Here is a 20194-nt window from a genome sequence, read left to right on the forward strand (position 1 = left end):
CTGAGCAAGGCATGTCTCTAAGTCTCTCAGAGAGAAAACTCAGGAACTAGACATAGGAGAGATGGCGTATCCTTGGCGTATTGCATGCAGATATCAGCTCATACTGTTAACGGGACAGAGTATGTTCCATGAAGCAAGTAAAATATAGGCTGTATTTGGATTGAACTCAGACCCTTGCGCTTGCCAGGGAAGCACTTATTCCACTGAGCCATCTCCCCAGCTCCAAATAACTAAAGGCAGAGCGGAGACTCGAACCTGCAAAGTCATGCTGTAGAGCCTAATGCGTAAACTGCTACGCTGTCTCTCCAGCTCAGTTCTGTAAAATAACACATGTGCAAATGGGCATATGCACACACACATGCACATGTGGCAGGAAACTTGTTAATGGTGGAGACTATCTATTTGGCTAATAGAAATGTAGATAGTTCAGTTTTCTTTCTGGGAGGTACTTTAAAAATTTGTTTATAGGGAAATGTTTTTTACTTTTAAATTTTTTATTTATTTTTTAATTTTTTTATTTATTTATGTATTTGGTAGAGTCTCACTACGCAGCTCAGACCTCCTATCTCAGCCTTCCCAACGCTGGGATTACAGGCATGTACCACCACACCTGGACTCGGTGGCCAGCATGGCGCAGGGAGCTGGCATGGCATTTGGTACCGGGGATCAAAGCCGGGTCCTAGTGCTTGCCAGACAGGCACTTAGGCTACTGAGCTATCTCCCGGCCTGTTTCTTACTTTTTAAAGGAGTTATTAAAAACATTGTTAATCAACTTTCTTGTTTTGAAAATCTGTAATATATGTATTGTTGTATGTTACCTTGTTTCTGATTTTTGTTCTTACGTTTGTTTTTACTCTTCAAAATAAAATAAAATTTTAATTAAAAAAAGAAAGAGCAATATGAGATAAATGAGAGGAATATTCAAATCCTGGTGAGAACATAACAAGATAAACATCATTATGATTCTTTTGTAAAAAAAAAAAAATCCAACCAAACAAACAAATAAAAACCACCCAAACCTCGAGTGGCAAATGGGAAGCAGGACATGGGTGGTCTCAGGAGGGCTGAGCTCCCCATCCTGGGGCCAAGCAGCAGAGGCTGCATCTCTGGTGCATGCTGTGCTGGCTGACCTGTGCTGTATGTTAGGTATCTAGCTTAGAACTTGGCCTTTGGGAATGTTTGTGTCCCTGAAAATGTGTTCTGCTGCAGGTGGATGAGATTTACCACGACGAGTCCCTGGGGGCCCACGTGAGCATTGCCCTGGTCCGCTTGATCATGGTCGGCTACCGGCAGGTGAGGCCCTGTTGGTTGGTTGGCAGGCAGGAAGGGTTTGGAGGAACAAAAGCCGTGAAGCCACGTGTGTGGCCAGCTGTGGCGTGGCCAGAGGACTTCAACGGTGGAATTGGAACCCTGAGCCCATATGTGAAGCTCGGGGTGGAGGCGCTGGCAGCGGGAAGCAGGGAGTCATGGGTTCTTTGGCAGAGGAAGCTGGCAGTCCTGTGTCCTTGCAGAGGGTGGCCCCCTTTCCCTGAGTAATCAGTAGGAAAATGGGCTTCCAGAGGACAGTGACCAAGATAGGCCATGTCATATTGAGCAGGAGCCTCTGGACTCTATAATCTTAGAAGGCGTTGCTAACCTTTTTTAAGCAGGGGGTTAAGTAACAACCCAACTTACATCTAAGCTGTGAAGATTTGATTGGGTGGTGAGCGTGAAGTGTGGGAAAGGATTCAGAGTAATGCTGGCCTTGCAGTTAGTTGAGGGGATTGGAAATACAGTAGCACGCATCCAAGGCAGCGTTCCAAGCTGGGAAGGCCACGCAGGTGGGGCTGCGGGTGGGAGGACCGCGGCTGTGGTACTCTGTACTCTGATGGCTCCCTCTTGCCACTCTCCCGGCCTTGCAGTCCCTGAGTCTGATAGAGCGTGGGAATCCTGCACGCAGCTTGGAGCAGGTGTGTCGCTGGGCGCACTCTCAGCAACGCCAGGACCCCAGCCATGCTGAGCACCACGACCACGTCATCTTCCTCACGCGGCAGAACTTTGGGCCCTCAGGTATGCAAGGTACTGTATTTGCTGTGGCAAGGTGTGTGCGGCTTGCAGGGCAGAGCTGGGGACTCAGGCTGGGCCTGAAGAAGCGTGGGCTCTGTGGGGGAGGTTGGAAGGCCCTTGCTGTGATCGGTGCCCCAGCTGCTCAGAGGCTGGCTTCTTGAAGGCCCCCGGTGAGCCTTGAGATGCTGTTGCCCACACCATGTCCTGTGTCCTGATGGCAGACCATGGGTACTTGGGGACGGTTGTGTGGGCTGCAGAAAGCTCCAGGCCTTGGTGGCCCAGCGCAGGGCCCCAAGCTCAGTTCAGCACCTGGATTCTCCCTCTTTGGTGGGGACAGCCATAATCTTTGCCTTCCTGCATGCCAAGCTGATCAGAGGAGCGAGGGGAGCCTGAAGTGTCCATGACAGTATAGACAACTGTATGCGTCGGTACACATGTGCAGCTTTGATCCCCCAGTTTTTCACCCAGGGAAACTGAAGTGCAGAGCAGGGCAGGGCTTTCATGTGCCCCACAGCAGACAGATCTGAGACCCAGCTGGCCCTCCAGGCGCCGCGTTGAGCACTAATTTTATTAATGCTGAAAATCAATCAGCCAGCCCTGCCCACCCACAGGGCTTCTTGTGTGAACCAATGAAGCTCCAAACATGGTTTTCAGACACACACATATAGGCCCAGACATACACATACACAGAGACATGTGCACACTATGTGCAGACACTGTACATGCATGTCCAGCCATGTGCACAGATACCCGGCAGGCACATGGACACACAGATACACAGACGCACGCACGCACACACTTCCGCAAAGATGACACAGCGTGGACAACAAATCCTAGACCTCAGGATGAGAGGCCCCAGCCTCCTCCCCACTGTGGCCTCATTACACCCCTGAGCTCCAGGAAGCCAAAACCAGCCCAACAACTCTCCACCGTAGCAGAGGCCTGCTCTAGTTGAGCTCAGGGCCAGGCAGGGAGCCTACTGCCAGCACACCTCCTCCTTGCAGCCTTCCAGCTCAGCCTGCCCTCCCTGCTGGACCTGGGTCAGGGGTGTGTGTGTGTGTGTGTGTGTGTGTGTGTGTGTGTGTGTGACATTTATGGTATTGGGGATTGAACCCTGGACCTCAAGCACCTAAGCACACAACCTGCTGCGCAGCCCTACCCCAGTCCTAGGTGGGTTTGAGGAGCAGGCCCTGAGGCATGGGCCTTGCACACAGGGATGCACAGTGTACAGTGAATGTGGCCAGTGTCCTCAGTGCCCAGCCCTGTGCCTTGCCTCAGTGCCAGTGTGGCCGTCTTCGCCTTTGCTGGTGTTCTCACCTCTGGAGAGTCATGTTACCTGTCTTCAAGGCCCATCTCTGTCACCCCATAAGTCACTGTCTGTGCCCCTGGGTCTCACTAGCCAAAGCCATTTCTTTTCCCTGCCTACAGGTCATACCTGTCCCCCCACCTAGCTCTCTGAATTGGGCCCCTCAGGCCCACCTGTAATCTGATTGCCTGATCTCCTTGCCAGACTGGACTGCCCTTAATGCCACTTTAGGGGAGTGCTTTGTGGGGTGGGGATAGGAGCTTGGGACTGATTCCTCTGTTTTTCCCCTTTATATCCAAAGAATTTTTTTCTCTTTCTCTTTCCCTTTCTTTCTCTCTCTTCCCTTTTTCCTTTTCCCTTTCCTGTCTCCTTCCTTCCTTCTTTTCTTCCTTCCTTCTCTCCCTCCTTCCTTCCCTTCTTCCTTCCCTCCCTCCTTCCTTCCTCCCTTTCTTTTTTCCTTCCTTCATTTCTTCCTTCCTCCTGTTGTTTGTGAGATTGTCCCTCTCTTTGTTGTTGAAACTGGTCTTAAACTCTCAGATTCACACAGTCCTATTGCTTCCATCTTCTGGGAAGCTGGGATTAGCCTTGGATGCCACAGTCCCTGGCTCCCCATAGTAGTCAACACAGTGTCACCTGCTACGTCCACAGAGAAAGCATTTTAGACTTGTTTGCTGACTGACAGACTGACTAACTATAAGACAGGAGGAAGGTGGTGTAGAAGGAGAGGGTGCCCAGGCTTGTATCCTACCTGGAAATCCCACCGCTTGCTAGAATGAGTAGCCAGTAGAGTGCGGGAAGTTGTAGGCCATGAGGGAAGCCATCGAGCCCTAGGGCACAGGGGCAGCTAGGCCCAGGGCTACTGTGCATGGATAGGACTTTGTGTCATTCTCCTCCAAGGCTTCCAGCACTGACAGGGTTAGGCTGTCCCCTGCAGTGGCTGGGCTGGGCTCAGACCTCAGCGTGTCCCACCTAACCTGTCGGTGACCTTCCTCTCTCTCTCCTTGGCAGGGTATGCACCTGTAACTGGCATGTGCCACCCCCTGAGAAGCTGTGCCCTCAACCATGAGGATGGCTTCTCCTCGGCTTTTGTGGTGGCCCACGAGACTGGCCATGTGTAAGTGGTATTGGGAGGGTGGGCGGGGCCCGTAGCTCTGTGGCCATGGGCTACATCATGACCACTGAGGAGTTCTGGGGTGAGAGGTGTTGCCCAGATCTGGCTCTGGTCCCAGTGTCTCAGGATAGCCCAGAAGAGCTGGCTATTCCTGAGGCCCGGTGTCCCAGATCTGCGGGTTGACAGAGGCCTTACCTGTGGGTGAGGCATCCAAAGAGCCCTTGGCAGTTCTGGGTCTTTGTGTCATGAAGACCAGAAGCAGCCCTAGCTTTGAGCACATCAGTGATGGTGTCCCTGTCACAGGCAGGGCCTACTGTCTGGGTGGTCTCCATTCCTGGCTTCCTTCTGTCCTGAGGCCCCTCTGAGACCTCCTCCAGCTCACCCGGTGTTCCACTCCTGTAGAGGAGCTGGCCCAAGCCCATGGTAAACAGGCTCACTCAGGCCCTGGCAGCAGACCTGGCAAGGCTGGCGGGTGGGCTCTGTGGCCAGGAGGCTGTTCACAGCATAGGCATTTGTTCAGCCATATTCTTGAGCACCTATCCTGCCCACCCCTGCCCCTTAGGAATGAGGCTGAGACAGAGGTCAGGACAGGGATGCCCTCCTGAAGCCCAGATCTGTATAGGGATGGGGCTGAGGGACACCAGAGGAACAGTGGTGGCTTCTCTCCTTTTGCCTCAGTTTTCCCCGGTGATGGATGTAGAGGCGGATCCCAGAGAAATCTTTGGGTCCCCTCCCTGCCATGGGAATTGCTGGAGCCAGAAGTTTGCAGGACAGCAGTGTCTACTCTTCCTGGAGTAGAGGCCCCTTTTGGTGCAGGGAGGAGGTCAAGTTCAGATGTCCCTGTGTCTGCCTAGGCGTCAAAGCCAGGTGCAGCCACCAGGGAGCTTTTAAGAAATTGGGGCCACTGGGCTTTGGTGTTATATGCTAGCTGTGAAGAACGCAGTTTTGAATTTAGGCTCTTATCGGGGTTGCTGCCTGTGCCATGCTGAGCTCTGTGCTAGGTTCTCAGGGTCTGGCACACAAGGGGCTATGTGGGACAGACTGAATCCGAATTTCTGATTATGGTAGGGAGCAGGGTCTCCTGCCTCAGATCTGCCTGCCAGCCTTCCCAGGGCAATTCCCCAGAATGACTTGGGGCTCCCTTCTGTGTCCCACCTATCCTGCCTCCCAGGCTTGGCATGGAACACGATGGGCAGGGGAATGGCTGCGCAGACGAAACCAGCCTGGGCAGTGTCATGGCGCCCCTGGTGCAGGCTGCCTTCCACCGCTTCCATTGGTCCCGCTGCAGCAAGCTGGAGCTCAGCCGCTATCTCCCGTAAGTCACTTCCGATCTTGGCCAGGGCCACGGGGAGCAGACAGCCTGGCATTCTAGACAGAGGTGGCCTAGCTGGCTGCCACCCTCAAGTCATCATCACCCAGCCTAGCTTGACTCATGTGGTCCTTCCAGCCCTCACTCACACCACTTGGCCTAGAACACCCCCATAACATCACAGGTGTGTTTGTCCCAGTGTGCCCAGGTGACCATTTGCATAGAATTCCTGCTAACCACAGATTTCCTGGCCCCACTCAAGATGCTCCTAAGAATCTGCTGGAGGTTGGGCTTGGGAGGGCGGCTGCATTCTTCCAGCGCTGCAGGCAGTGCACGTGCTGGTGGGTCGTGATCACCAGGCAGGGGCTTGGGTACCTCATTCTCCTCAGGGTCCCAGAGAAGGTGCCTGCCAAGGAGCACATGTGGGGTGCGGGACACATGCTAGACTCAGGAACTCGAGGCCTGAGAGCGGCTAGCATGGATCTGGCGGGTTAGGTGGAAGAGATGGAGTCACTGACCTCCCAAGGCTCTGGCTGGGGCAGCCTGCCCCACATACCCTGTGACAGCAGTTGGCTTCCCCTGCAGGGAATAATGAGTCCTGAACTCGTCAGGAATCAACTCTTAGTCTTGGCTAAGAGTGCTTGCTTATAGCATGGTCAAAACTGACCTGTAAATAGTCTCCAAATTGAGCTGCTAACCCTAGTTCCTGTCCCTAGCTACAAACAGAGCCCTCCCTGTCACTGCGGAAACCAAGAACCGAGTGAGGGGATATGAGCAGCCTGTCCTTCCTGGAAGAAATGCTGCTGCTCAGGGAAGGGGTGCAGGTTCCTGGCTCATCAAAGGCCCTAGTCCCTGGGGAGGGGGTGCATGTCAGGCGGGCTCACCTCCCGTCTCCACTGCAGGTCCTACGACTGCCTCCTCGATGACCCCTTCGATCCCGCCTGGCCCCAGCCCCCAGAGCTGCCTGGGATTGACTACTCGATGGATGAGCAGTGCCGCTTTGACTTCGGCACTGGATACCAGACCTGCTTGGCAGTGAGTGTCCCTGGGCTCTGTGGAGCTGAGACACAAGGTCCCTGTCCTCCTGTGACCCAGGCTAGTCATTTGTGAGACACTTTTCACCTGGCCAGCCAGTGGCCCTGGGGATGGGCCCACAAGCTTGGTGCCACCATGGTGGTGGGGGTGGGGCAGCCATGTGCAGACTTGAAGGTGGGTTTGCTCTGGAAAAGGTGGGGGTGAGTAGCCAAGGGAGCACTGAGTGGCCGATGGGGTAGCCTGGCCCTGGGGAGTTTACCTGTGAGGCCATCAGTGTGTCAGACCAGGAACTGGGCCAGGGGAGCAGAATTCCCACCCTTAGGAGAGTTGGGGGGCATTTAGGTGTAACACTGCTGTGGGGCACATCATCTCCTGGGAGTCGGGGGCCACTTCTGTGTCTCTAGCCGCATGCCTGAGGCTGTAGATACAAGTGACTCTCTCTCTCCACCCTGCAGGACAGGGTGGGGAACACCCTCAGCCCAGAGATCAGAAGGCTGAGACTCAGCAAGGGGACATCGCAGGGGAGGGGCTTCCTGAGGGGGTGGGCCTTCAGGACTCAAGTGCTTTATGGTCCCCAAAAGGAATATAGCTCCCCTTTCCTCCATGGAGCCCCTGTTTGGTGTAAGAAGCCCCTGTGTGTGGCCACCTTCCCGGCTCTGCAGCCACACTGGGACATATGGGCTGGCAGAGTTTGCTTTTCAGTGGAATACAGGGATGTGGAAGTGGGTGTGGATGTGTGGGGCTCTGGCTTTCTCTGAGCCCTGGGCCCCAGCATCTATCACACCCTCCCCCATCTCTATCACTGCCCTTTGCCCCCGGTCAGGGTTTGGGGTTCTAGTGCCCAAATGTTGCATTGGGGGTGCTGAGAGAAGCTATTGAGGACACTGGGGCTCTCCTGCAAAGGCTGGAACATCTAGTGACCAACCTCAGCCTCTCTGAGGGTCCACATTAGAGGGCAGTGGGGGGCTTCAAACTCTTTTGGCTCCCCTCTGCACCCCCTTATGTATATAGGGATTTGAAGCACAATGGGCCAGAGTCTCAAACCCTGGTCCCAGCTCATGACAAAGTGGCTTCTGCTGAGGTAGGGAGGGAGACCAGGAGAGAGGACAAGGGGTCTGTGGGCTCTACTGGCCTTGACTCAGTCCCCTGGTCAGGGAGGATGGCTCTGGGAACCACTAGTACTTGGGGTAGAGAGGAGCTTGTGATGATCTTTTTTTTTTTTTTTTTTTGCGGAACTGGGGATTGAACTCAGGCCGTTGCGCTTGCCAGGGAAGCGCTTATTCTACTGAGCCATCTCTCCAGCCTGAGAGGAGCTTGTGGGTGTGTGGGGTTCTGGCTTTCTCAGAGCCCTGGGGCCCAATATCTGGCCCCCTTCCCCTCTCTCTATCACTGCCCTTAGCCCCTGGACAGCTGGTCAGGGATGGAGAGTCCAGCCCGTGATTCCCTCCCCTTGCCACCAGTTCAGGACCTTTGAGCCCTGCAAGCAGCTGTGGTGCAGCCACCCTGACAACCCGTACTTCTGCAAGACCAAGAAGGGGCCCCCACTGGATGGAACGGAGTGTGAACCAGGCAAGGTACCGGCAGGATCTGCAGTGGCAGCGCTGTCCTGGGGTGGGGGGCATCCATTCTGGTGGGGGTGCAGGACCCTGGGGGTCTCTGCATGTGTGTTTGTGAAGGGGAACAGTGCACAAACACTGGCATGAGGCTGATCTGCTCATGGCCTGCCTCACAGTCCCCTCCCTCATGTGCCTCAGCTTTTGCCTCTGCAGTCAGCCCGGCTTAGCATGATGTCAGAGCCCGTGGGGCAGGAATGGTGACTGCCATGCCACAGACCAGGTTACAGGACTTGCTGGAACCACACAGGAGTGATTAGCTGACAAGAGATGGAGGGAAGACTCTGGGTGTCCTGCTTGTGCCTGACCCTGTCCCCAGGCTGTTGTACATGTGCACACAGTGCACACGCGCGCGCACACACACACACACACACACACACACACAACCTGGCCCTTCACATGCATGCTTCCTGGTCTGTTTTCTCCCTTGTCCATGGTGGTTGCCAGGGCTGTGTTTTCAAGGATCCTGTGCCCTGGTTCCTGAGCTGAGCCCTATCCCTGACCACTGTGTCACACCTTGAGCCATTCTTTGGACTTCTCCAGTCCTGCCAACCCGGCTTCCCCCTGACCAAGCATCCTCCCTAGCCCTCCAGGTGGCTCTGAAGCAACCGGATCACATCAGAGCAAGTGAGAGAGCTGGGAAGAAGCCAGGTGTTAAGAAGTTTTTGCAGCCGAGTGTGGTGGTACAGGCCTGAGTCTCAGCACCTGGAGGCTGAGGCAGGAAGATCCCAAGTTCCAGTGTAGCTTGAGCAACCTAGTGAGACCATGTCTCAAAAATAAAAAAAAATAACAAAGGACTGGGACTGTAGCTCAGGGCAGAGGTCCTGGGTTCAATCCCAAGTACTGCACCAAAAGAGAGGGGAAGAGAGAAAAAGCAGGAGGCAGGGATTTTGCTCAACATCAGCTGTAATCCCAGCATGGTGTGCCTGCCCTCGGCCCTCTGCCACCTGAGCTCTGCCTTGCTGGGCGTCTCCTGATTTGTACCCCACAGATGGATGGAGCTTCCTGGAGGGCTGTGTGCACCAGACACCGACTGCTGTGGGTGGGTGCAGCTGTCCATGTTGTACCCTTTGAGGGCTCAGGAAGAGGAGCCCCAGGGCTGAGGCTGCTCCGCTCAAGGCAGGGGAGGATTGTGTCAGACACCAGGCTTTCTCTTAGCATCTCTTTCTCTGGGCCTGCTGTGGTGTCCACCAGCTTCACTATGTGCCTGCTTGAGCAGCCTCCATAGCAGGCTCCTCCACAGTGACCCAAGGTGACCTCATGTCCTCTGCTCCACCCAGTGGTGCTGTGACCCAAGGTGACCTCATGCCCTCTGCTCCACCCAGTGGTGCTTCAAAGGTCACTGCATCTGGAAGTCACCGGAACAGACTTATGGCCAAGACGGAGGCTGGAGCCCCTGGACCAAGTATGGGTCATGTTCTCGGTCATGTGGAGGTGGAGTGCGATCTCGCAGCCGGAGCTGTGACAACCCCCCGTGAGTGTGCTTCCCTGGCATGGGCCGGGCAGGGGACCCCTCAGTAGGCTGGAAGGACATGGAAAGTGAGGCAAGGCATAGAAGCAAATGTCTCCCATGTGTCACGTACTCTGTTGGCCAGGACCCAAAGCTGGGGCAAGTCGGACCATGCCCCCTGCACATGCTGGGTGGGATTCTGATGCCTGTGAGTGTGTCTTAGCTAGTGATGCTCACGTGTTCATGTGCAAATGCCCAGAAGCTGGGTGGGCCCATGACTGCCAGTTACCCAGCCCTCAGATAACCCAGATCCTCCAGACAAATTGAGTAAATACTAATGTTGAATGGGACCCCCAACTTTACCTTCTACTGCATGGGGCAAAACTTCCTTTAGTTTTATTAACTGAACTCTTTCTTGTATCAAAGCCCCTAAGGCCCCCACACAAATTGTCAGCATGCTGGGGTGATGACTATTGGTCCCTCCTTGTCCCCTCTGTAGGATTCCCTTCCGCAGCCCATGGCTTTGGAGCTTGTGTGCCCCAGCTGAAGGAACTGGCTTGGGGTGGTGGCAGACAGCTGAGGCTGCCTTGCATGGCAGCTGGCCCTGGGGACCTCCACACAGATAGGGCCTGGACCAACTCCTCCTGCACAGGGTCACTGCGATGTGTACTGCAGAATGGCAGATCCCAGGACAGTCACATCCTCAGGGGTAGCAGCCATTCTTACTGTGCAGACGGAATGCTCACTACCTACAGAAGCAGCCTGTTCTGTGGTCAGGCAGAAAGCCTGACCTGCTACCAATGGGAGCCCAAGAGTCTGTCTTGTAATTTTCACTTGGTGAAGAAACAAAAGTCCGGGTGATAGGAATTGATGGTGGCGCTCGCTTTGCCAAACCACCTTGCAGTCAAGGCTGACAGTTATGCTCTTGATTGCAGCCCTGACTGAGCTTTCCTGTAATGACAACTGTCTTATTTTATGGGGCTTAAATGAAATAATGTGTGTGTGCCCCGGCACTGTGGCCAGCCAGGTGGAGCACTAATAGATGACAGCTGCTGTTGTAATTGTTGGTTTTACGAAGTGTGGGGAGCACGGTGTCAGAGCCAGTGGGATGCTAAGCCCGGAGGTCGGAAGCCACACGGTATCTGCCAGCAGCAGCCATTAATCTTGGAAAGTTTGTACTGATTAGCACTTGAAAACTTTGGAATCTCCTGGCTTAACTGAGAAAGGAGTGCAGAATAGAGACAGGAGTACAGATTACTTGCCAAAGTCTTTTCTTATCATTCTTCAAGATGCACCAGGACAGGCAGAGCAGCCAAAAAAAAAAAAAAAAAAAAAAAAAAAAAAAAAAAAAAAAAAAAAAAAAAAAAAAAGAAAGAAAGAAAAAGTAACTTATCAACATTGAAATGTCATCCTTATACAAAGCCCATAGTTCATGTTGGGGATAACACTTGGTGTTCTGTGGATTTTAATTAATATACAAGGGTATACATCTACCTTTAAAGTAAGAGACAGAAAGACTTGACTGTCCTAAAATTCCCTTGTTCTGCAGTTATTTATCATTTATACCCACACCCACTAAAAACTCTCTAGGGGGGACCACCCGCTCAGGGCCTCCCTCCTGTCCCTTTCTCAGACAGGAGGTTTCTTTCCCTCAATAAATATATTCTGCTCATAAAAAATACATAAAATAAAATAAAAACTCAAAAAAAAAAAAAAGATGCATCAGGTGTAAGTAAAGTAAGAGGTTTTACAGTCTGGCTTTTTAAGGAAAACATTAAGACATAGCCCAGCCAGGACTTGGCTACCCCTCCTTCTGATTCCAAACCCAAGCCTCTTGGACCACTCCTTAGCTTATTCTTATACTGAATGGTTGTGGATGCAAAGAGGAGTACTTGTGTCATTTATTATGTGGCCACTGCATGCCAGACTGTAACATCTGAAGGAATAATCAGATAGGCAAGACTGATTTGCAGCCCTGTTGAAGAGGGTTAGCCGTCCCCCGTGTCAGGCTGTCCCACTTAGCCAAGCACACGGGAAGGAGTGGTGTCTGTCTGAAGTCAGGGTGAGGGGGCCTGGATGCCCTGGCTGCCACAGCTGTACTGCATTCCCTCTGTGCCCGTGAGCTGGCGGAGCCTTGGGAATTGGCCAGCAGCCTGTTCAGCCCCCAGCCAGCCCAGTCACCAGGTCTCTCTGTGCCATCCCAGCCCAGCCTATGGAGGCCGCTCATGCTCAGGACCCTTCTTCGAGTACCAGATCTGCAACAGTGAGGATTGTCCTGGACCCTATGAAGACTTCCGGGCCCAGCAGTGTGCCGCACGCAACTCCTACTACGTCCATCAGAATGCCAAGCACAGCTGGGTCCCCTATGAGCCGAGTGATGGTGAGCATCCCACCCGTGTCCTGGGTGCCCAGTGTGGCCATGTGAGGCTGCCCTCCGGGGCTCCCGCAGGCCAGGTGGAGGGACTTCAAGGCATCAGAAAGGACACTCCCTGGTTTGAATTTAGAACGCTAGGATCCTCAAGCTGGAAGGGACCTCAGGCTGGGCCGTCATTGAGGATCCCTGTGGGGCCCCTGGCTGGGAGTGTTCTTCCTTCTGCTTGGAGTCCTCCCATTCTGAGGAGCCTCTTCCTGCTGCCTGCCCAGGTGTGCCATCAGGCCCCTGCCTGAGCTCCAGAGCATTGCAGCCCCATGGGCCCAGATCCCACTGGGAATCTGGCTCCTGTGCATGAAATCCGAGCTATCTTGGGCATTGTAGCTCCAGCCTGGGGTCCTGGGAGCTGGAGGCAAGAAGTCACCAGGTGTCCGGGGAGGTCAGGGGCCAGGAGGTGGAGTTGCTAAGCCCTCAGGAATGGGCTGCAGGGAAGACTCACTGTGGAAGCCTTTCCGGTCTCATCAGAACTGGAACCAGCAGCTGTGGTGTGGGGAGGGAGCAGGGAGGCCTGGCAGGCAGCAGAACCCCTTTGGGCTTCTCCCAGGACTTACAGATAAATCCCAGGAAGTCAGCTGAAATCCAGGCTTGCCTCCTCTGAGAAGCACAGCAATTGTTTACATGTCCTCTGGAATCTCCTTTTTAGGACACCAGCAACCCAGATAGGAGAATATTTCACTGTCAGGACAGGGAGGGACCTTTCCCCGCCTCACTGCAGCTCCGTCACGACCCAAATCCAGGCTGGCATTCTGCCTCTGTTCACACCGTCTGAGGTGTGTGAACATGCTCAGATGCACCACCAGGCTGCTCTGGGCGTGCCCGGTGAATCGTGCTAGGGGTCTGCCACTCACACTGGACTGCGCAGGCTGGAGTCCTGCGGAGCTGCTTGCCATGCCACCAGAAGCAGGCTTGTGATCTCCTGGTCCTTGGTTTCTCCTGTCAGGCTAGAACTTGCCTCACTGAGGTGTTGAGAGGCTTACGTGAGCCAATTCATGAGACGCCTTTAGAGTTGGGTATCAAGGGCGTGTGAAGCGAGCACACCGTGAACACTAAGGATTGGCTTGCTGTGATTCTTATGCTTTTGTTGCTTGCTTTTTCTCAGTAACCATGCTGTGGCATTTTTCTGATCAGAGATAACGATAATAAAGAAGATGAGATCACCTGTCCCAGGTCACACCCCTCACAGGGAGTCTTGAGTCCGAGCTCCACAAAGTGCGCACCCCTTTCTGCCCCACACCACCTCCAGAGCTCCTTAGCTAGGCTGAGCACCAATGTCACTCGGGGCCGCCTGCGGTCTGTCAGCCGAGTGGGGGCTCACTGTGGTCCCTCTGCCCACAGATGCCGAGAAGTGTGAGCTGGTCTGTCAGTCGGCAGACACAGGCGAGGTGGTGTACATGAACCAGGTGGTCCACGACGGGACACGCTGCAGCTACCGGGACCCGCACAGTGTCTGTGCCCGTGGCGAGTGTGTGGTGGGTGCTGTCCTCGTGCTCCATAGGAGATAGCGTGGCCACAGCTGCTGTGCTTGGGAAGCCCCTGAGGCTCTGTACAGTACTAGAGAGGAGACAGCAGGTGTGGACACCAGGTCACGTGGTAGATTTGGGGAGGGCCCTGTCTTGGGAGGCCTTTGGGGCCAGGGTTCCCCTCTAGTCAGGGCTGGGGACAAGGATGAAAGCCTGGCTGCTCCCACTCACCTCGCCTCTGCCTCAGCCCTTCGGCTGTGACAAGGAGATGGGGTCCATGAAGGCAGAGGACAAGTGTGGCGTCTGTGGTGGTGACAACTCCCACTGCAGGACCGTGAAGGGGACCCTGGGCAAAGCCTCCAAGAAAGCAGGTGAGCAGCATGGGTGAGGTGACCCTCGGTGGCCTCTCCCCTTGATCCAGACCATGGTTCTGGCAGGGCTAAGGGATCCTGGAACCTGTCTCACTGTAGGGTTGGTGACTCTGAGAAAGACTGGATCCACATGGCCCATTTTACCTACATCCCTACAGTAGCTTAGGTGTGAGAAGAAAGAGGGAGGGAGAAGGTCAGAGGGGCAAGGAGGGGAAGGTGCAGAGGTGAGAGAAGAGGGCCAGGCAGCTGCGAACCAGAGTGATGCGTGCGCAGTGTGCACTCCGTGGGCCTGTGGTGGCCCCTCCCCTTTACAGCAGAGGGCTTCCATGCTGATGAGACGGTCCTGGGCCTTGGGGGTGGGGTGCTGGGCAGGGCCCTGCTCAGGGTATTCCCTGTTGACTGCATCCTCCTGTGTGGCAGCTGCTCTCAAACTGGTGCAGATACCAGCGGGTGCCAGACACATCCAGATTGAGACGCTGGAGAAGGCCCCCCAGCGCATCGGTGAGTGCGGGTGTCCAGGGCAGGGTTCCAGGCACACTGAATGGAGGTCCAAAAGGAGGCCTAGTGACCAGCCCCCACCTCCATGCCTCAGGGCAGTTTCTTCCCCATGGGCAGCCACGTTCAGATTTCTCACGCACTGAGATGCTTGTGAAGGGAAGTCTGTCCCAGTGTGCACGGGTCAGTTGTTGCTGCGTGACTCACCACCCCAGCATGTAGTGTCGTAAACTAGTTGCTGGATCTATGAGCTGCCTGTGTGGACCCATACAGATGTTGTCAGCTGGTGGATCTGTTGGGAGCTGGCCGGCCTGGGCTGCGTGGGGTTAGTACTGCTGTCAGTTCTGGTGGTGAGCACGGCAGAGCCATGTCTCCAGCAGGCTATAAGTAGGGGTTACTCACCTGCTGTCTGTCTTGTGGTCCTCAACAGTAGCGTCCTTTTCTGATGTTCCTTTGGCCCACATCACATGGACAAGCCTCAGGCAGGAAGACTGCCTGTTCGGAGCCCAGCTTGGGCAACTTAGCAAGACCCTATGTCAAGACAAAAATAGACTAGTGGTGCAGCCAGAGTGAAAGTCCCAGGTTCAATCCCCTGTACTGAAACACACACGTGCATGCACGTATGCACGCACGCACGCACACACGCACTGCTAGTCTCTCGGTGAAAGAACGGTGAAGTTGCTGTGGAGGGGAGCATTGCAGCGTAGTGTGCAGTACTGGCAGGTGCTGAGGCCCATTTCTATAGACCACCAGCTAGGTCTCTCAATTACTCTCATTTTGATGCTACTTAAACTCCCTTCATCCAGGGATGGATTTATGCTTATAAATAGCTATGGGGCAAAGACACATTAAAAATTAGAACCCTAAAATTAATTAAATAAAAATTCCCATTATAAGAATATTAACAGGACGTGGGAGCTATTTTTATTGTCTTGTTTTTGCTGAAAGCAAATTGGCAAAAGAAGCAAATTCAGAGACATACATTGGAATCAGGGGTGTCAGGAGTTGGGGGAGGAGATGGGGTGACTGCGAATGGGTGTTGGGTTTCTTTGGGAGTGATGAAAAAGTTCTGGAATTGCACAATGATGGTGGCTGAATGTGCTGGAGCATCACTGAATTTCACACCGTGACAGGGTGAATTGCATGTGGTGGATTTTATCTCAATTATAAACCCTTGAGCATGGTTTGGAGCAGGGCCTGGTGGGCTGTGGGCAGCAGGCTGCTTCTGCAGTAGCTGGGCTCTCCCCTGTGGATCTGTGTTCAGGTCCCTCCCAAAAGGCCTGTGGGCTGCACATTAACCTTGGCATGGTCCCCACTGACTGGTCATGTCCACTAAGTCACACTACTGTGGCACCTGCCCGTCATAAACACCAACACAAGGCATGACCTGTCTTGGCAAACGCAAAAATGCTGACAGTTGTATTTTAGATGATTATCAATAGGCCCTCAGGAGGATGTAGCTTGCCCTGTAAGGTGTCTCTCCTTATAACAACTCTGATTGATTGCTAACCGGCTCTGGGAGGCGCTGCGAAGGACTGGATGTACACGGGCAGTGGGCTCAAGTGGAAACTGAGGCCTGCCATTAGTTCAGGCGTTTGTGTGCTTGAATTCGCCTTTGCAGATCTGGGCAGAGCCAGCCCGGGTCCAGGACTCCTGTGTCCCACCCTGGCCTTCTGCTACCGTGAGCATGCATTTGCAAGATGTTAGTTCAGATCATTCCTGCCTGCTGCGCCTGCCGGATTGTGGGGAGCTGGCGCTACTCGGCTGCGGCTTTTGCTGCTGTCTCCCTGGGATGGTTCCTGAAGGTTAACAACAGCCCTCCAGCCTGCTCCACCTCTAGCAGCCTAGGTCTTTGGTCACCATCGATGGGGAACATTCCTTATGGGCCAAGAGCTGTTTCCTATGGCAGTCAGAGAAGGGCTGCCAGGACAGGGGCAGGTGGGGTGGGACTAGGTGGGCAGCCTGCAAGGAGCGGGAGCGGAGTGGCTGGGAGCTGGAGGCTGGTGTTGGCCGGGGCCGTGTGAGGTGCATGTGTGTGGAGTGTGAGTGTGAATGTGTGTGATGCATGCTTGCGTGTGTGTGTCTGCTGGAGTCTGTGCTTTCTGCAGAGGCGCAGGGTGGTGACAGCCTTGGCAGTGAAAGCCACAGCGCTGTTCAAGCTGGAGCCACACTTTATCATGGCCAAATTAAGCCTCGTGATGGCTTATGAAGGACATAGTTATCCCATTTTACAGTTAGGAAAACTGAGGCAGCATGAGGACACCTAAGTCACTTCCCATGATGTCTGTAGCTCTAGAGCCTGAGCTTGCCACCTCTATATCTTGCTGTGGAAGCTCCAGGAGGGAGCAGCCCTGAGGGTGGGGCAGTCAAAGCAGGGCTTCTAAAGGAGATTACGTGGAGCTGTAACCATAGATGGAAATAGGAAGACAGAGGCAGTGAGTGCCGGAGCAGTGGCGGACACCGGGGTCCAGAGGCAGGACAAGGGTGTGCAGCAGGCATTGTGTGGGCCTCTCTGGTGGGAAGGATTCAGGCAGAAGGCAGGCAGACAGCAGAGCCTGGAGGGGCACTTGGGGGAGGCCTTTGCCGTCATATTCTGAGTCCCTCTGCTAGGAAGTAGAAATCTGTGTGCCCCTCTTCCCAACCAGCGGTGAAGAACCAGGTCACCGGCAGCTTCATCCTCAACCCCAAGGGCAGGGAAGCCTTGAGTGGGACCTTCACCGCGCTGGGCCTGGAGTGGGAGCATGAGGTGGAAGATGCCAAGGACAGCCTCAGGACCAGCGGGCCCCTGCCAGAAGCCATTGCTGTCCTGGTGAGCCTTGTTCCTGGCAGTGGCCCCTGCTTGCCTCTTGTCCCTTGAGGCCATCTCCTCTGTGAGACCCAGGGGGGCTGCATGCAGGAAGTCTGCCTTCCTTCACACGGGGTGGGAAATGGGCCTGGGGCAGGCATCAGGTAGGGCTCAGGGTAGTTCCCCAGGTCGCCGGGCGTCCTCTAGCCTCAGCACGCATCATGGCATGGTCAGAACCTGAGTCCTAAGGGGGCTTGCTCAAGGCTTTAAGGCAGCTGACGTGGAGGTGCCATCTGGCAGTGCCAACCTTCTAAGAACGGGATAGGACCATTGTCCTGCCCAGGACCTATTTCTTCCACACCTGCTTCCTCAGCTGGGCCCCAGCTGAGGGAGCGGGTTGGGTGGCCATCAGACCAGCTTGAGAGAACTCTGTCCATGTGCCTTCAGTTCTGGTTGGCACCATGGACACCTTGGACAGGCTTGGTTCTTGCTGTTGCCCTCACCAGTCAGGAAAGTCCTATAGGGTGGGCTCTGAGACCATTGTATCAGCGTTTTAATTCCACTCAACATGTGCTTTTTTTTTTTTTTTTTTTTTTTTTTACGGAACTGGGGATTGAACTCAGGCCCTAGTGCTTGCCAGGCAAGTGCTTATTCCACTGAGCCATCTCCCTCTGCCTCCCAACATGCGTTTTTCTATTCATCTTCTATTTATTGACTGCCTGTATATCTGGGCCCCACTGATTTTCAACAAGGGCACCAGGGTCATTCAGGGAGGTGGAGAGTCTCCACCAGTGGTACTGAGACAACTGGATAGTCACATGCAGAAGAAAGAAGCTGGAGCCCCACCTCCCAGCCCATATAAATGGTGACTCCAGTCAGATGACAGGCCTATGTGGAAGAGCTGAGACCATAGAACTCTTAGAAGGAAACAGAGGGGTAAATCTTTAAGACTCAGATTCTTAGATATACTACCAAACGCATAGGCAATCAGAATGGAAAAAGTGTGTCAAATCATTCCTTAAGAAGTGGGAAGACCACAAGGTTGGAGAAAATAGTTGCAGCTCATGTATCTGACAAGGGTCTGCTGTCTGCTGTATTTCTTGACACTGTCCAAAGTCAGGGAGAGAGCAAAAGACCCAGGGGCGTGGGTCTTGTCCTCATTCGGGCACAGGTCGATGGGAGGGAAAGGCCCTTATAGACCTGCGGCCGGCCGGCTGCTCTTCCTGGCACGCAGCAGTATTGAGTTTGGGCAGCAGGACCTTGTTGTGTGGCCGCAGCCTCCCCAATCCCCAGCCATACTTGGCTCTGCCCTGCCCCATCCTGAACCCACATCCTTCTCTTGGCCCCGTCCCCACCCTGCTGCTCTTTTTGCTCCCATGCCACCTGCTCCCCATCTCCTCTCAGGTGCTGCCCCCAGCTGAGGGTAGCCCTCGAGGTGTCCTGGCCTACAAGTACGTCATCCACGAGGACCTGCTGCCCCTCATCGGGAGCAACAATGTGCTCCTGGAGGACACCGACACCTACGAGTGGGCGCTCAAGAGCTGGGCCCCCTGCACCAAGGCCTGCGGAGGAGGTGCCTGCTCTCCCATTGCCCAGTGGGGCAGCAGTGGGCCTCTGGGGAGGAGTGGAGCTGCGGGGAGGGAGGCCTCTTCCCATGAGGGCTAGCCCAGTGGGGACAGGCAGCTGCCCCAGGGAGCAGACCTGATGAAGGCAGGCAGAAAGTGCCTTGGGCAGGAGGGGGCGCAAAGGCACCAAAGAGGTGGGCTTGCCCCCCACCCCCAGGTTCTCCAGAAGGACCCAGACAGCAGCCCACCCTTCACAGGTATCCAGTTCACCAAGTATGGCTGCCGGCGCAGACGGGACCACCACATGGTACAGCAGCACCTGTGCGACCCCCGGAAGAGGCCCAAGCCCATCCGCCGGCGCTGCAACCAGCACCCCTGCCCCCAGCCTGGGTGAGCGCTTGGGAGCCTGGCCCCTGCCTCCCACTGTCCTGACCAGGAGTAGGCGCTGCTCACCTTCCCAGCCCAGCCCAGCCCAGAGCCAGGTTTCCGTGGGACCGGCCCAGGCAGCACCCACTCTCCTGCCCAGCTATGCCCTCTGGGGCTTCTGGGTCATTAATTTCCACTCCTAGATGAAGGAGGACTCTCCCAGACATGGTTTTCCCCTAGTGATGCTCAAACATACACGTGGATTCTGTGCTTGCTGACCCCAGTCCCTAAGCTGAGATGCTGTCCTCTAAGGACACTTGGCCTGCCAGTTCCCACTTGGGATTCCCCAGCTGAGGACACAGGCTCCTCTGAGCACAAGGTCATGTTCTGGGGTTATTTGGAGGGACCTTCGGGGAGAAGTGAGAGCGATGCCTTGGGATAGACTCCAGGTCAGAGCCAGAGTGCACGTGGGGGCTGGTGGCCACACTAGAGGCTGCTGGCCTGCTGCACCCAGCCTGGGCTGTGGTGTCCAGCCCCTCCTGTGCCCAGCACAGCTTCATATCTACCCCCTGTGCTATACCTTTACCCTGCCACTCAGACTAACCCCACAGACATGACCACAGAGCCTGCATGCAGGGCTGACCGCCTGAGATCCCAGGGGAGCTTCTCCAAGTCTTGGAGTTGTCTTTTTGTAAAGGAAGAGGTTGGCTTTGTAAAAATTTCTCAGAGATTCCCCAAGGTCTTAGGAAACAGGTGGAGAAGGACTTGGTTTGGCAGTTGGAAGTTGCTGGGCTGTTAAAATGCTTGTAGGCCACCCCCGGTGCTGCCAGGGATGAGGCTAGCGTGGGGGT

General features: G+C 54.7%; 1 protein-coding gene across 1 annotated transcript in view; it reads left to right on the top strand.

Annotated features, from left to right (window-relative positions):
• Adamts14 (ADAM metallopeptidase with thrombospondin type 1 motif 14) overlaps positions 1–20194 on the top strand; it is a 70212-nt gene that overhangs the window by 43309 nt on the left and 6709 nt on the right. Inside the window, exons 5-18 of the mRNA XM_023723300.1 lie at positions 1210–1293; positions 1902–2049; positions 4361–4466; positions 5635–5778; positions 6675–6807; positions 8268–8381; positions 9746–9894; positions 12075–12250; positions 13637–13770; positions 14009–14132; positions 14553–14633; positions 17273–17436; positions 18817–18985; positions 19235–19367. Coding sequence (XP_023579068.1) covers positions 1210–1293; positions 1902–2049; positions 4361–4466; positions 5635–5778; positions 6675–6807; positions 8268–8381; positions 9746–9894; positions 12075–12250; positions 13637–13770; positions 14009–14132; positions 14553–14633; positions 17273–17436; positions 18817–18985; positions 19235–19367 — 1859 coding nt within the window. The remainder of the gene's footprint in view (positions 1–1209; positions 1294–1901; positions 2050–4360; positions 4467–5634; positions 5779–6674; positions 6808–8267; positions 8382–9745; positions 9895–12074; positions 12251–13636; positions 13771–14008; positions 14133–14552; positions 14634–17272; positions 17437–18816; positions 18986–19234; positions 19368–20194) is intronic.

Source organism: Octodon degus, unplaced genomic scaffold (assembly GCF_000260255.1).
Source record: "Octodon degus isolate 3935 unplaced genomic scaffold, OctDeg1.0 scaffold00005, whole genome shotgun sequence".
NCBI classification, from domain to species: Eukaryota; Metazoa; Chordata; class Mammalia; order Rodentia; family Octodontidae; genus Octodon; species Octodon degus.